Source organism: Mya arenaria, chromosome 8 (genome assembly GCF_026914265.1).
Source record: "Mya arenaria isolate MELC-2E11 chromosome 8, ASM2691426v1".
In the NCBI taxonomy this organism is placed as follows: Eukaryota; Metazoa; Mollusca; class Bivalvia; order Myida; family Myidae; genus Mya; species Mya arenaria.
The window spans coordinates 14,949,361-14,966,430 of record NC_069129.1 but is presented as its reverse complement, the minus strand read 5'-3'; the positions used below and the strand labels follow the sequence as shown (position 1 = coordinate 14,966,430).

The following is a 17,070-nucleotide window of genomic DNA, read 5'->3' as shown; positions in this document are numbered from 1 at the left end:
AGCGCTTAAGAGACTGGTTTAATAATTTGGCTTATATGTTCATGGCATGTTCCATTAGCTGTAAACCAAAGCCCTACGTGTTTATGGTTTTGAATAAAGTTAAACAAGTTGCCCTCGAACACGACATTTGGTAGAATCTGATTGCACAGCGTAAAAATCATAACTTCAGTGACAGTGTTTAGGAGATTGAACTGTACAAGCCATTGTTTTGCCATATTTGAAATCTTTATAAGATCGATATTTAATGTAGATTCAATATAGCTATATAGGTCTATATACAACGCATATAAAGAATAATTCTGATGTATCGCTTACATTCAAACATAGCGGCTCTGGTAGTAAATTTTCATAATCGCGAATTAATTTTGGACATATCTGTGCACTTCAATATACGGCAACACCAACATGAGCTGAATCGTCGTTTCGAAATATACTTTCAAAGCCTTCACCAATAGACACGTCATCGTCGCCTATAGCGTTTGTAAGATGTGATTCGGTAAAATACAAAATATCGTAGTCAGAGTAATTGTCTTGGATATATTGTATTTTATTGCGTACAATATTTTGATGCACGATTGAAAGACATCCATTAGTAATGTAAGATGGACCCGGGTTACTTTCAATATCACCACACAATAACAGTAGCTGTTGTTCTATTGGAAATTGTAAATTGTGTAGAAATTCAAAATGAATACAATTGGCAATGTAAGTACCGCTTTATGAGTTGATAAAAGGTTGAAAAAAAACCAACACTTTCATAGCATACAAATGCTTATATTTGAATAACCATGCGTTAAGAACATGGAATGAAAGTATAGCACATACGAAAAAATCTAGAATAATGATCAGAAGTGTAAAATATATACGTGATTGCTTTTTAATAACAAGCGCCCTGTAGTGAAAGCCTATAGTCATTCCCCAAGCCATTATATCTTTCGTTTTTTCTTTACCCATTATGATCTCTATGGAAATGCATTTAAAACAAATTATAAGCGGTGACCATAGCGCGAAACGAAAACATGTCTGGGGTAGATTATCAATGGAAAAAAAGAAGTCAGAGGCGGTAATCACGTGGTACATTGTTTTGATACCAAGCACTAAAAAAATGCTGCGCCCAGTGAGACGGTATATATTTTTGTTTATTTTCTCTCCATAATTAAACAATTAAATTTCCTAACATCAACCATGTTCCAGCGCCCAATTTTCCCTGTGATATGGTACCTTCATTTTGTCAGACAGTTCTGTAGTTTAGTTGAAATGCGTGTCACAAGTTTTCAATCGAGGCGAAATGTGCTGCGGAAATCTTTGACCCAAGCATTAACTGTCCATTTTTTCAAAATTTCGCACGTAATATACGCAATTTCGTTTACATAACTATTCATAAACATTGACCGTACATCTATCAATATGCCCCAAGTTATGTTTTTATAGCAACGTACGCATTTTTTTCTGAGAACAGGACGTTTCGGCCATTACCAATAAGAAGCGAGGTAGATTTACAAAGCTCGATCAAGCGTTGCCCGTGCGAATCGATCACTTGATCCCTATTGACGAGTGGTCTAGCTAATCTCAACAATATTTGACATAAAGCTGTCATCATTATCAATGTATCTGTCAAAATATTTTATGTCGGATAAATCCGCTGTCTTTGAGTTCATATCACCTGAAATAAATATTTTGCCAAGAGATTTAATTCTTTCAATATCGGATTCAATAATCTCGGAAAAATCTATATCATTTTGGTTTAAAACAGTGGAACCTTGTGGTAAAATTTATGTATTACAGAAGTATGTATACATTATGATCAAACTTAAACAATGAACTGCATAATCAAACCTATATTATACCGCATTGCTGTTTCATCACAATATTTATTTTACTCCTTAAACAATCTTTATAGTAAATTGAAATACCACCGCTACATCGACCTTTTCTTGTATTTAATGATTTATTATCATATAAATGTTCACTTAAATATCCTTTAATGTTTAAATTATGTATTAAGAAAGTCTGGGTCTGCAAATTTTCGTGATTGTCCATTAATAGTTCTTGGCATGATCTTTAAATCCTGACATCCCTAGTTCTGGCCCTGTGCGTTGTCACGTGAAGGATCGCATACTTTCCCGTTGACGTACGCCGTCTTGAAGAGGTTGCCGTTTACGTAAAGTTTATCACCAGCAAGCCTTGCGGTTTTACCATTATTCCTCGGCTTTGATTATATCAAATAACGCTTTCCTGGCAATTCTGGTATATTGCGGTGTCTGGACCAAGACCCCCTGCCGTTGGCCTCTTTGAGTGTTTTTGACGTCTTCGTCGTACAATTTTGTCGTACCTTTTCTATGTCGGCGTAATAGTGAAACTTATCGACTATTGGTCGGGGTTTTGGTGCCTTATTCGAGCCTAAGCTATGTATTCGGTCAAATAACAAGAATTTTGTTTCATTGCCGAGTCTAGTGGTTATTCGATCCTTTACGAGAGTGTCAGAGTTTTCCTTGGGACCATGTTCTTGTATTCCGTAGAAAATCAAGTTATCCCTAATTGATCTTGATTTTAAGTCTAAGAGTTTGTCATTCATTTAATCTTTTCGATTTTTTAAGACACCACATGTTTGTTGCAATTATTTAATTTCAATTTTTGCGCCGTTCACTTTTCTGTCACTCAGACCCATTACTGATAAAGCAACATGATGTTTTTACTTCCATAACCTTTTATCCAAATTGCATCATAAGTTATTTATAATATATTTTTTTTCTCTAAAACTTATCGGTTTTATCAGTCTTATTTTCGCCAAAAAAGAATTAGATCGCCCCAAAACTAGCTATATTTTGGTCAAAAAGGTTATTGCGAAAATAACTTTTTTTTCGCCAAAACTTACAGTATTTTCAGATTTTATCAAAGTCTTATTTTCGCCAAAATAACTTTGTTTTTGTCAGAAATGTTATTTTCGAAAAAATAGTTCTTATCAAAACGGTTTTATTCGCGAAAAACCAAAATAACTTTATTTTTGTTAAAATGTTCTTTTCGCCAAAACTAACCCTATTTTCAGATTTCTATAATAATCTTATTTTCGCGAAAATAACTTTATTATTATCAAGTTGTAAGTTTTTATTTATCAAGGCATATAATATGCATGTGATATAACAACACAATGAAACACATACAGTATTCATTTACATCAAATAAAACAGTGAACAAACATGTCAAACACACAAAAAAGAAACTTTAATTAACAACATCAGTGAAAAATATGAAGTAAAAAGACACAGTGGAATGGATTGTTATCATCAACAGATCTTTAGTTAATCAGAGTATGGAGAGTGAGTCATCTGAATTTCATATCAAAAATAACGTTTTTTTCGGATTTTAGTCAAAAATACTATTTTCGCGAAAATAACCATATTCGCGAAAGGGCTGTTTTCGCATTTTAGTCATACCGGACCCACGAGATGTCTGCAGCTGCAACAACTGAAACTTCTGCTGCAATTTTATAATAACATATATATTATCTCGCCGCAAGGCAAAGTAAGTACACTTAATACTGCCTTTTAAATGTTTGACTAGTGGTTTGCATTTTGCACAATCGTAGTATGACAAAATGTAAGCCGAAATCTATAACTTGTTTAGGTTGAGAAATACTTATTTCGGATCACAGACACAGTGTTTCGGATGTCCCTTTTTGGATATGGTCGAATTTTTAGATTATTAATTGCTGTTTTGCTTTTTACAGTTATCAATACCTGTTGTCTAACAAGTGTAGTTTCATTTAGAATGATATTGACTTTTTCGAGTCAAAAGTTATTTAAAAAAAAATCCGGGTCAACTCGGCCCAATTACACCTTATAGTCCTGTTCGGCCTAGTTGCACACCGGTACCCGGTATCGGTACAGTACCAAATAGTCGATTCAAGTACCGGTATATACTAGTACTGTTTTGTATATACTGTTTTGTAAAAAACATTTCCCATATCAATACTTCTCACATTAAAAATACAAATTCTATTCAAATCCCATCCTTAATGAACACATAATAACGATAAAAGTGAAAAAAATTACGTACTTACCTGAAATAAAAATTACGGGTGACATTTTACGGTTTAAACACCGTGAACTAATTAACCTAAGTTTAGTCTAAAATAATAGACGTGTTATACGGGATTCTTCCAATCCCTAACGTCTAAACGGGAATGTGCAAAAAACGGGGGTGTTTTAAAAATATTGAAATTGTTTTAAATGAAGTATTTTATGGTTGAAATTGATCTTAAAGAGTTATATTCATATTTTAACATGTAAGTGAAATGTTATTTTGCACTAAACAAGCATTTAATGCATTAAAACAAGTTGTTTACCTTTCCAATAAAACGAAAGTTGACTGACACAGAAAACAATTATGGGAAGGGGAACAACTCGATACAATCGTAATACCTCGGCCTCCTCCGACAAAGCTTGGAGATAGACCTCGTTATACAATCGTAACAACTCGGCCATAGCCGAAATGTTCCGAGCGATTTAAAACTGTGCCCTGAAGCCTTGCAGGTGCCCTTCATGTATATATCATTATGTTTTGGCAGAATGAAATGAAAAAAAGCCGTCAAACTCATAATTATAAGTTGGATATTTATTTTTTGTGTACGGAACTAATATAAAATAACATTATCTGGTAATATTTCTTGTTTTTATGATATTTTATAGACTCTGTATGCTTTAACCCGGAATCCTGATCGGAACAACTACCCACTTATGATACTAAACAATTTGTACGTGAAGGATTTGCCATATCAAAAATCTAAAAAACATCCGCCAACGTACAATTATTTGGACTAACCTAAGTTTTGCTCTATTACATATATTTTCCGAGTGTTGTTCTTCCTGTCAATATAGATGAATCCATTGAAAACAAAATGTGTTTATACACTATTTATACTGGTTAGCGACCTATTATTCGCCCATACCACTTTTTCGCCCACCCAGTTTAAACCAGTCAAAACGAAATATTTTACACAAATTAGTATGGCGTTTTATTGCGGCATATTTTTTGACAGATATCAGCTGTTTTCTGCGTTAAAATGTAAATAATATGTGGAATTCGACCTAAATAAACATTGTTTACACTTCTAACCTTGTTAGTTGCACGCGGGGATGACGTCATCACGCGCGCGCTCACTTGCATGAGGCCCTGTAATGATTATTTAATTTTCCTTATACCTTGCACTATCAGACGACAATATTGATTTGTCATTATAAAGTATAAATTATTCAAATAACATGAATTGCTGTTTTTAAGTTCTATTTTCGAAAAGGCAAATGGTAAAACCTCAAAACGGTGAAGTAATCGCCAAATTTTTCTTCTAAGGGAAGCAACTCAAATTTCAATTAATCATTACATTGTTGTACCAACAAGCGTTGTCCCTCTTCGGAAGTCTATTAATATGCATACATTATGTAAGGTCATGTTTCAAGAAGGAATCCCAGTGGCTTCTTAAATTTTCTGCTAAAAGAAGAATTACCGAGTAGGTGTTGTATCATTTTACACATACATTAACAGTATGTAATAGTAAACATGTTATATATTTATTGATCAATTGTCGTTTTAAACGGTGGCTAGACTGGTCAAATAAAATAAAAATGTTTGAAGATATAGTTTAAAGAGAAATATATGAAAAACATCGTAAGAATAGCGAATTAATGGGGTGGGCGAATAATTGGTACAGTAGGGTGCTTATTTTAGCGAAATTATAGGGGTACTTTGCGCGTGGGAATATTCGGAATCCCTAGCTATTTTCAAAAACAAATTACACAGTTTTTGTGGGAAGAGCCAACCTATCTGAGTGTAAAGTTTTATCGTAATAGCTATCTTGTGTCAAAAGTAACGTAGGAAAAACCTCCATTTCCGGCCGAAAAGGGGTCGCTAACCAGTGTATATATAACGAACGAATAAATGATTTAAATAATACGAAACTAATTTGTAAACATTAAGTGAGCCTTGTTTTTTAGTTGCAAATTTTGTCATAAATATTTGCTTATCTGTTTTTTTGGACGCTAAAGAGCTTGACAACTAAACAACAATAATAAAACAACGATAATAATTTTCTATTATTTTGTTCTGTCCTATTCAATTCTGTATAAATAATGTAGATTGATCAAATGATACGAAAGTAAATTTATGGCAACAAGGGCAATCGGAGCACCTTTGGTATTGCCTACAGAGCTCAGGATATTTTGCACAATATTCAATTTCAATATACAACTCTATCAGTACTCCAAATACTTTTCTTCCTGTTAGTTATGTATAATGGTAACACAATTTTAATGCATACATGTGCGCTATTGAAAATGTTTTTTGCTTAGCAGGAACAATTTATTATACGTCTTTTAGCTCATTGTTCAACCACAGGGTTTTGTCTCGATTTATTTATCCTGCATATAATCTATAGCATATTATCAGTATGTAGGGTGAAAAAATTGAGAGAAACCCCTGTGTGTTCAACTTGTTAGTGATATAGGGCTTGATTTTCAGCTCGACAATTCATAGAATACTATACTACTCGCCCCAGAGTTGGTTAAGGGCAAGTTGGGATTTTCACATTTTCACTTAAAAGTCAAAACCTTTCATTCAATTCACTTAATTAAATTATTGCCCCTGATTAACTTAGGAAGTTTTAGGGCAGGTTGGCATATTAATTAATTACTTCTTTACCCTTCATTTAATTGTCTTAATACTTCACTAAGTTGCTCAGGACCATCACATAATGAGGTTACATAACTCCACATCGTTCACACATGTTATGGCTCCTGATTGACTATGGAACTTAGGTTAAAGTTTTAGGGCAGGTTGGGATATTTATAAATACTTTTATACCCTTCATTCAATTGACTTAATACTTCACACAGTTGTTCAGGACCATCACACAATGAGGTTACATAACTCCATATTATAAGTTATGGCCCCTGACTGACTATAGAACTTAAGTTAAAGTTTTGGGGCAGGTTGGGATACTTATTGATATCTTCTATACCCTTCATTCAATTGACTTAATACTTCACACAGTTGTTCAGGGCCATCACATAATGAGGTTAGATAACTCCATATTATCCTTAATACAAGTTATGGCCGCTGACTGACCTTGGAACTTAGGTTAAAGTTTTAGGGCAGGTTGGGATTTTTATTAATAACTTCTATACCCTTTATAGATGAGACTAAATACTTAATGCAGTTGTTTATCACACAATGAGGTAACACTATTCCACATTATCAATTAATACAAGTTAAGGCCCCTGATGGACTTAGGAACTAAAGTTAAAGTTTTAGGGCAGGTTAAAGATTTAGGGCAAGTTTGGATTTTAATAAAAATATTTTATCCCTTAATTCAATTAACTTAATTCTTCGCACAATTAATGACGACCATCTTACAATAAGGTTACATAACTCCATTTTAACCCTAAGTACAAATTATGACCCTTGATTGATTTTTTTTTAATTTTCTTTTGACAGGCACATTTTTATATTCTTAACCAGGTTTTCACAAAGAGAAAACAAGTTATTAGAATGACCTGGTCATTGTTCGGGCAGGCTGGTGGGAGGGCAGCGACAAAGTCACCTTATGTATTGTATAATTTTAGCTAGGTTTGACATATAGTGACCAAACTTGGTATATAGGAAAAGTTTATGGAGGCTTTTCATGGGATTGCATTTGAGGCCCCCAGGATCAAGGTCAAGGTCAAAGTTACGGTATTGAATAATTTAGGTAAGGGTTGACAGATTGCGACCAAACTTGGTATATATAAGGAGTGTATAGGGACCTTTCATGAGATTGTGTTTTGGGCCCCCAAGAGTTATGGTCACTGTTTATTTTTATGCCCCCTTTTGAAAAAAGTGGGGTATATTGTTTTGCACATGTCGGTCGGTCGGTCGGTCGGTCTGTCTGTCTGTCGGTCGGTCGGTCGGAATACCAAATGGTTTCCGATCAATAACTTGAGAACGCTTTGACCGAGGGACCTCATACTTGGTATGTGTATTGGTCATCACCAGCAGATGAACCCTATTGATTTTGAGGTCAGTGGGTCAAAGGTCAAGGTCAGTGTGACCTTTACATGAAAAACGGTTTCCGATCAATAACTTGAGAACGCTTTGACCCAGGAACCTCATACTTGGTAGGTGTATTGGTCATGACCAGCAGATGAACCCTATTGATTTTGAGGTCAGTGGGTCAAAGGTCAAGGTCAGTGTGACCTTAACATGAAAAACGGTTTCCGATCAATAACTTGAGAACGCTTTGACCCAGGGACCTCATACTAGGTAGGCTTATTGGTCATGACCAGCAGATGAACCCTATTGATTTTGAGGTCAGTGGGTCAAAGGTCAAGGTCAGTGTGACCTTTACATGAAAAACGGTTTCCGATCAATAACTTGAGAACGCTTTGACCCAGGAACCTCATACTTGGTAGGTGTATTGGTCATGACCAGCAGATGAACCCTATTGATTTTGAGGTCAAAGGTCAAGGTCAGTGTGACCTTAACATGAAAAACGGTTTCCGATCAATAACTTGAGAACGCTTTGACCCAGGGACCTCATACTAGGTAGGCTTATTGGTCATGACCAGCAGATGAACCCTATTGATTTTGAGGTCAGTGGGTCAAAGGTCAAGGTCAGTGTGACTGTAAGCTGAAAAAAGGTTTTCTGATTGTCCATATTTTATTTTCTTATATAGTAGACAGTAGAAATTTATATGTCACTAAATGCATGAGTTGAAGTATCAGTTTTCAGTGAACATCTAGTTTAATTATGCCCCCCTTCGAAGCAGAGGGGTTATATAATTGCTTTGCACATGTCGGTCGGTCTGTTGGAAGACCAAAGCTTGTCCGAGTGATAACTCAACAATTCCCGGACCTATGGTCATCAAACTTGACATGAAGATTAGGTATGACCAGTAGATGACCTGCCTCATATGCATCCAATGACAAATCAGCTGTCATTTCAGTCCATGCATATTTCATTCAATTGTCCAAATATTTCTGGCAACTTGGCGCTCAGGGGGCATAATGTTTGACAAACATCTCTTGTTTAATTTGATTTTGTTATTGCTTTTGACAGGCACATACATCATTATCGTATTCACTTCTAAGTCAAAGGGGTGAAGTCGAGCGCCCTGTCTTACAACAGCTCTTGTATAATATATGTTTCAATATAAATGAATAATTGAGCCCCTAAATGTACACAGATACTCCTTTATCTGGAGCTCTTATATAGGATAACTCAAACTGTGTCAATTTGTAAGTTATCATTGGTTGTCTTTCATTGTTAACTTGTTTGTTGACCTTAAAAGTAAATATTATGGTTACCCGTATGTTGTCTTATATTAATTCGAAGTGTTTAACTAGTCAGTCTACTTAGTCTACAGTAGGATTTACTTCCTTGTTTGTTCATCTCATTGTTTACTGTTGGAATAAAAAAAATATTTCAGGCATATGTGTTCTGTTATAAACATTAACTTTATTTATAGCAAATTAATTTAGTTTGATTGCTAAGCTTTATTTAATTTTAGTAACAGTAATCCCTCAAAATCCAAATTCTGAAAACACAAAACAGTACTGGTGTAGTGTTGGTAGATTATCAAGTTTAAACTTAAGTACACCACTTTTACTATTGGTGTATATCTGTACTTAATTACAGTGAATGTAATTTAATAAGTTGATCAATACTTGAACCTTGCAGTACATAGGTAGAAACCATTAAATGATTTGTTTGGTACCAGTATTGGTATCGTTAAAATACAGTTTTGTTTCATTGGTATCGGTATTGCACCGTTTTGTCCTGAACGGTATGCAACCCTAATGTAAAGGTATATAGATGCTGTTTAGAATATTAACACACATGTTATTTCTTCATAGACAAAATAGATTCAGAAAGAAAAAGACATATGATGTTTTAAAATAAGTTAAGTGGTCATCGCTCTCTTCTGGCAAGATAACTACATAAAAATATTTTTGGCCATTTTAATCAACTGAAAGTATGGTTTTGTTGATTATTTTTACTAAACATGACATATCATTTTATTTTGCTGTTTTAGGTGCACATTGTCAATGTCGATCAGTTAAAAGTACTGTACACCAGTTTCATCAAACATGGAGGAAGAAGTGGTTCTAGAACAAGTAATGGTAAGTAATCAGTGGTTCTAGAGCAAGTTGTGGTAAGTAATCAGTCGTTCTAGAGCAAGTAATGGTAAGTAATCAGTCGTTCTAGAGCAAGTTGTGGACAGTAATCAATTGTTCTAGAGCAAGTTGTGGTAAGTAATCAGTCGTTCAAGAGCAAGTTGTGGTCAGTAATCAATTGTTCTAGAGCAAGTTGTGGACAGTAATCAGTCGTTCTAGAGCAAGTTGTGGTAAGTAATCAGTCGTTCAAGAGCAAGTTGTGGTCAGTAATCAATTGTTCTAGAGCAAGTTGTGGTAAGTAATCAATTGTTCTAGAGCAAGTTGTGGTCAGTAATCAATTGTTCTAGAGCAAGTTGTGGTAAGTAATCAGTCGTTCTAGAGCAAGTTGTGGTAAGTAATCAGTCGTTCTAGAGCAAGTTGTGGTAAGTAATCAATTGTTCTAGAGCAAGTTGTGGTCAGTAATCAATTGTTCTAGAGCAAGTTGTGGTAAGTAATCAATTGTTCAAGAGCAAGTTGTGGTCAGTAATCAATTGTTCTAGAGCAAGTTGTGGTAAGTAATCAATTGTTCTAGAGCCAGTTGTGGTCAGTAATCAGTTGTTCTAAGGCCAGTTGTGGTCAGTAATCAATTGTTCTAGAGTAAGTTGTGGTCAGTAATCAATAAAATAATTTCATTGTTCTAGAGTTGTGGTCAGTAAACAGTGGTTCTAGAGCAAGTTATGGCCGGTATATGTGGTTTTGTATAAATTGCGTGAAGTCATTAATTGGTGATTTTGGAACATGTTATTAAATGGTCAGTAAAATGTGGTTCTAAAGCAAGTTGATGTCAGTAATCTGTGATTTTAGAGTATGTTATTATATGGTCTGTAATGTTTGGTTTAAAGATGCACTATTATTAGAAAATAAGATTTAACATATTTAATACATTTGTTTTAATACACCAAAAGGGATGAAATAATGTTGAAAACAAAAGTTTTTATGGAGGTACCAAGTTCAATTTGAAAGAAATGTGTAGAAAACACGGTATTGCTATCTTATGAGATCATAGTAGATTTCAGTAAATCTTTTAACATTCATCAATCATTTAATATTTTTGAGCTTTCTGCTATTAAATACACAGTTATAATATTGTTAATAATAATTAATATTTTCCATAAATGCATTATTTTGCCCCCCCTTCGAAGAAGAGGGGTATATTGCTTTGCACATGTCTGTCGGTAGAGCAAAGCTTGTCAGAGTGATAACTCAACAATTCCTGGACATATGGTCATCAAACTTGACATGAAAGTTGGTCCTGACCAGTAGATGACACCTATTGATTTTAGGGCTCATCCGGTCAAAGGTCAAGGTCACAGTGACCTTTAATGGTAAAATTACTTTAAAGCTTGTCTGAGTGATAACTCACAATGCCTAGACCTATGGTCATAAAACTTGATATGGAAGTTGGGCCTGACCAGTAGATGACCCCTATTGTTTTTGGGGGTCATTGGACCAAAGGTCAAGGTCACAGTGACCTTAAATGGTAAAAGGTTGGCTGTGTCATTACTCGACAATGCCTGCACCAATGGCCCTCATACTTGACATGGAGGTTGGGGCTGACCAGTAGATGACCCTTATTTTTTTGGGGGTCATCAGGCCAAAGGTCAAGGTCACAGTGACCTTGAATGGTAAAAGGTTGTCCGTGTGATAACTCGACAATGCCTGCACCCATGGCTCTCATACTTGACATGGAGGTTGGGCCTGACCAGTAGATGACCCCTATTGTTTTTGGGGGTCATCAGGCCAAAGGTCAAGGTCACAGTGACCTTGAATGGTAAAAGGTTGGCTGTGTCATTACTCGACAATGCCTGCACCAATGGCCCTCATACTTGACATGGAGGTTGGGCCTGACCAGTAGATGACCCTTATTTTTTGGGGGGTCATCAGGCCAAAGGTCAAGGTCACAGTGACCTTGAATGGTAAAAGGTTGTCCGTGTGATAACTGGACAATGCCTGTACCCATGGCCCTCATACTTGACATGAAGGTTGGGCCTGACCAGAAGATGACCCCTATTGTTTTTAGGGGTCATTGGACTAAAGGTCAAGGTCACATTGACCTTGAATGGTAAAAGGTTGTCCATGTGATAACTCGACAATGCCTGCACCCATGGCTCTCATACTTGACATGGAGGTTGGGCCTGACCAGTAGATGACCCCTTTTGTTTTTAGGGGTCATCGGGCCAAAGGTCAAGGTCACAGTGACCTTGAATGGTAAAAGGTTGCCCGTGTGATAACTCGACAATGCCTGCACCCATGGTCCTCAATCTTGACTTGGAGGTTGGGCCTGACCTGTAGATGGCCCCTATTGGTTTAGGGGTCATTGGGCCAAAGGTCAAGGTCACAGTGACCTTGAATGATGAAAGGTTGTCCGAGTGATAACTCAACAATGCCTGCACCCATGGCCCTCAAACTTGACTTGGAAGTTGAGCTGACCAGTAGATGACCCCTATTGATTTTAGGAGTCATTGGGTCAAAGGTCAAGTTTACAGTGACCTTGAATGCAAAAATGTTTTGAGTGATAACTCGACAATGCCCACACCCATGGCCCTCAAACTTGACCTGGAGTTAAGTCTGACCTGTAGATAACCCCTTATGATTTTTGGGGTCATTGGGTCAAAGGTCAAGGTCACAGTGACCTTGAACGAAAAAAGTTTGTTTGTGTGATAACTTGTCAATGCCTGCACCCATGGCCCTCAAACTTGACATTTAGGTTTTTGGTGACCAGCTGATGACTCCTATGGATTTTGAGGTCAAAGGTCATGGTCATAACACACACTACCCTCACACTTTGAATGGTCATAATCTTAAAACTGCCTCAATGGCATCCATTGTCAGGAACAAATCAGCTGTCATTTTGGTCTATGCATATTTCATTCAATTGTCCATATAATCCTGACAACATGGCGCTCAGGGAGGGGGGCATAATGTTTGACAAACATCTCTTGTTAAGTAAGTTTTTGAGGGTTTACCACTTAAAATTTAGGTTTGTTTTACATATGTATGTTTTGATTTTGAATAAGAGTCACTTTAATTATTTGGTCTAATCATACTTAAATTATTTATAATTTTATTTGGTATGTTGAATTAAGCTCATCATAGCATTTGCACTGTCACAGTCAGGTACTATTATTATCTGTCTGTCCCATACTGGTATTCCATATTGATTGTAATAAAAAAAATGATGGTAACCTTTGTTTGTAACCATCAATTGTAACTGAATGGAAATTGAAACAAGCTTAGATAGTGATCAAAATTCAAGCTAACTTGCCGGTTGAAGAGTTCATATACCAGAAGTTACCTGCAGGAAACCATAATTTCAAACAAACATACAGTAAAATAATTTAAAATATCCTTCCTAGGTTGACAGTCATGGTCAGATTTTGGCCAAAGTCGTCAAGGAGGCGGAGCAGGATGGAGATGGAGTGTTTAAGGATTATGAGGAGATGCTACTGCAACTGAATTCGCTGCTGGACAACAGACAGATGGCTTCCAGCCTGCCGTATCACCCCACTGAGGTAGGATTGTGAGCATGTCATCATAGTCGCAATATCTAGTTTTGGATACTACCCTAGCCAGTTTTGCTGAGGAGTCCTTTTAACTACCCACTTAGGAGTCCAGCAAATGAAGGAAATTCCAAAATAAAAAAGTCTGTGGCAAGATTAAGCTACCCCCCCCCCCCCCCCCACCTTCTAAGTTATGCAAAGATGTAGGGTGCATCAATTAGAGTTTTGGTAAAGGCATGTAGTTTAGCTTTTGATCATGAGAAAGAAATAAAGTAAAACATTTGTTAAACAACAGCTTGAAACACTTTTTGCCAACAGCTTTAGAGAAATCATTAGAATTGCTTTTTTGACTGTAAATCAAACTTTGTATACAATAATATTGACCTTTTTGTCATGTCAGTTGTGAGGAAAAGAGACAATAGCACATTTACAGCAAGCAAATAATCGAGATGTTATTTTTTTTGGCTATGATCCTTTTCTGACTGTCAAAGACAAGTGTTGAAGTTTTCCTTTAACATCGTTCTTGTTCATACTTGTCATTGGAATGTGCATTATGCCATTGATGTGTTAGAATTTTTGTAAATGGTTTAAACTGGGGAACATTTTGTTTACAATTCAATACAGAAGTACATTGTTTTGAATGAAATAAGGTTTCTGTCTACCAAAGATTTTAATCATCTTTTTATTTACAGAATGAGCTTTGTGCAGGGAAAGTGGAGTCAATATGGTTTCGGGTAGAAGTGAAAAACGTTCTGTCAAGAAAAAGTGGGCCTCATGGCACGTAAGTATGACCGGAATATAAAGACTGTCAAAGCATCCGTCTCCCCGGGGCAAACATGTGTAGTGTGTTGTTGGTGATGTCACATATATAAATGAAGTTACAAGCTGTTCTCAAACATTTTTGAAGCAATAGCCATGAAACATTCCAGTTCATAGCAGTGGTCAGCACAAGCCTTGCACTAGTTCAATGGTTTCTGAGTGGCTTAAATTCTTTTTTTAATATAGCAGTGCTTGTAAAAAGAAATTGATGGAAAGCCCAAGGATAAGGATTTGGGAGTCTAATTTCGATGACCAATATTTGGTTACAGTTTGGTAAGGCCTAAAAAAAATATGTCCGTTTCGGGTAACCCAACCCTACCTATAAAAATGCGCCGACCCTAACTATTTCTTTCCATTTCTGAGCAAAAAAATATTCGTTAGCGAATGGAGAGTTACGAAGGGCGGATAAATGTGGATTTTAATCAGAATGATTGTTTATATGATAAAACAAAGTCAGGCAATGACAGTAATGTAGGAAAGACTGCCATGTGCAAGAAAACACTCTAAACTTACGACAGATTTTGAAAAAAAAATAACAAAAAATCCCTACCTACCCTACCTAGAAATTTTGGGAAGGTTACCCTAAACAAACAATTATTTTTTTTGGCCTAATGTAAAATGCCAAAAAAGCACTTGAGGCTGTTGTTCTGCAGTTTCTATTAGACCAAGACGAGATTTTAAACACCTTGGGTCTTCAGAATTTTTCATTTTACAGGGACTGTAGCACTGCTGTTTTCTGTAGCTTTCTATTGATTGATCAGTGGCATGTTTTTCTATTATAATGAAGTGCAAATAGATTTTTTTTTTAATTATAATCAACATTTAAATATTTCATGTCTATGTTTAGGATATTTGCTGGCTAGATTATTGATATGCTTTGTGAAACAAAATTGTTTTGGTTTTAACGGCTTAAGCCACTTGCGGCAGCTACATTAATGTCAAATACCATTCAAATTGACATTTATGCTTCTGTTTGATAGGTGTTACAGGGTGGATGAAGGCGACACATTGACGATACCCGTGGCACAGTAAGTATTGGTCAAGTTTTGGTACATTTAGTTTTGAATTGTAGAGAAAGATATAGTAAAATTTGTATCAGATAAGTTTTGATTTTTTGCTTGACTATTTGAAGAATAGGTGGGCAATACTACTCAACCCGGCGTCGGCGTCCGGTTAAAGTTTTAGGGCAAGTTGGGATTTTCACTTATAAGTCCAATACTCTACATTCAATTGACTTAATACTTCAAGCAGTTGTTCAGGGCCATCACATGATGAGGTTAGATAACTCCATATTATTCTTTACACAGATTATGGCCCCTGATTGACTATGGAACTTGGGTTAAAGTTTTAGGGCAAGTTGGAATATTTATTAATAACTTCTATATCCTTTGTTTAATTGACTTAATACTTCACACATTTGTTCAGGACCATCACACAATGAGGTTACATAACTCCATATTATTCTAAATACAAGTTATGGCCCCTGATTGACTAAGGTTAAAGTTTTAGGGCAGGTTAAAGTTTTAGGGCAAGTTGGGATTTTCACTTAAAACTCCTATACCATTCATTCAATTGACTTAATACTTCACACAGATGTTCAGAGCCATCACATAATGAGGTTAGATAACTCCATGTTATCTTTTATACAAATTATGGCCCCTGATTGACTATGAAACTAAGGTTATAGTTTTAGGGCAGGTTGGGATATTGTTTAATAACTGCTATACCCTTCATTCAATTGACTTAATACTAAACACAATTGTTCAGGACCATCACCTAATGAGGTTACATAACTTCATATCCTTAATACAAGTTATGGCCCCTGATTGACTTAGGTTAAAGTTTTAGGCAAGTAAGAGTTAAGGGCAAGTTGGGATTTTAATAAAAAAAACTTCTATACCGTTCATTAAATGCACTTAATAAAATTCAAAATTCTTAAAGACTATCTTACAACAAGAAACATAACTACGTTTTAAGCCTAAATACAAATTATGGCCCTTGAATTAATTTTTTTATTTTATTAATTTCCTTTGAAAGGCATATTTGTATATATATTCTTAACCACATTTTCATAATGGGAAATCAAGTTACCGTAAATGACTGGGTATTAGACGCACTTTTTTCCCTCAGATTTTGATGCAAAAAAATGCCTGCGTATAATACCCAGTAACAATTTTTTTTAACTTTTTTTCTGAGGTCAATTTCAAGCCGAGAGTTTGTTTAGATTTATGTAGAAAGGGATGTTACTCGCGTCATATTGATCGAGTATATACGGGTTAAAACGGTAGTTGAAGATCGGGATACGGTATATCGTAAGACATTTATAATTTCAACAAAAATAAAAAAAAATAAAAATTATTTCCCAAAATAATTTATTTTGCGTACCTAATTTTCGGGCACCCAAAGGACATCAATCATAACTTTCATAGTTACCAAGTTTCACAGACGAAGATTATTGATTTTTATCTTTACAATGCCTGGCTAGATTACCTTACCGTATACACAACTGAGACAATTTAATTAGTTACTACCCATCCTAAACGATTTATTGCCTGTTGAAAAGGAA

The 17,070-nt window shown here is 35.6% G+C and overlaps 1 protein-coding gene across 1 annotated transcript in view; it reads left to right on the top strand.

The window, feature by feature from the left end:
- The first annotated feature begins 3,442 nt into the window (after window positions 1-3,442).
- The window catches only part of LOC128242797 (uncharacterized), an 88,298-nt gene continuing 74,670 nt past the window's right edge, over window positions 3,443-17,070 (top strand). Inside the window, exons 1-5 of the mRNA XM_052960126.1 lie at window positions 3,443-3,522; window positions 10,065-10,152; window positions 13,542-13,697; window positions 14,378-14,466; window positions 15,485-15,532. Coding sequence (XP_052816086.1) covers window positions 10,120-10,152; window positions 13,542-13,697; window positions 14,378-14,466; window positions 15,485-15,532 — 326 coding nt within the window. The 5' untranslated portion in view covers window positions 3,443-3,522; window positions 10,065-10,119. The remainder of the gene's footprint in view (window positions 3,523-10,064; window positions 10,153-13,541; window positions 13,698-14,377; window positions 14,467-15,484; window positions 15,533-17,070) is intronic.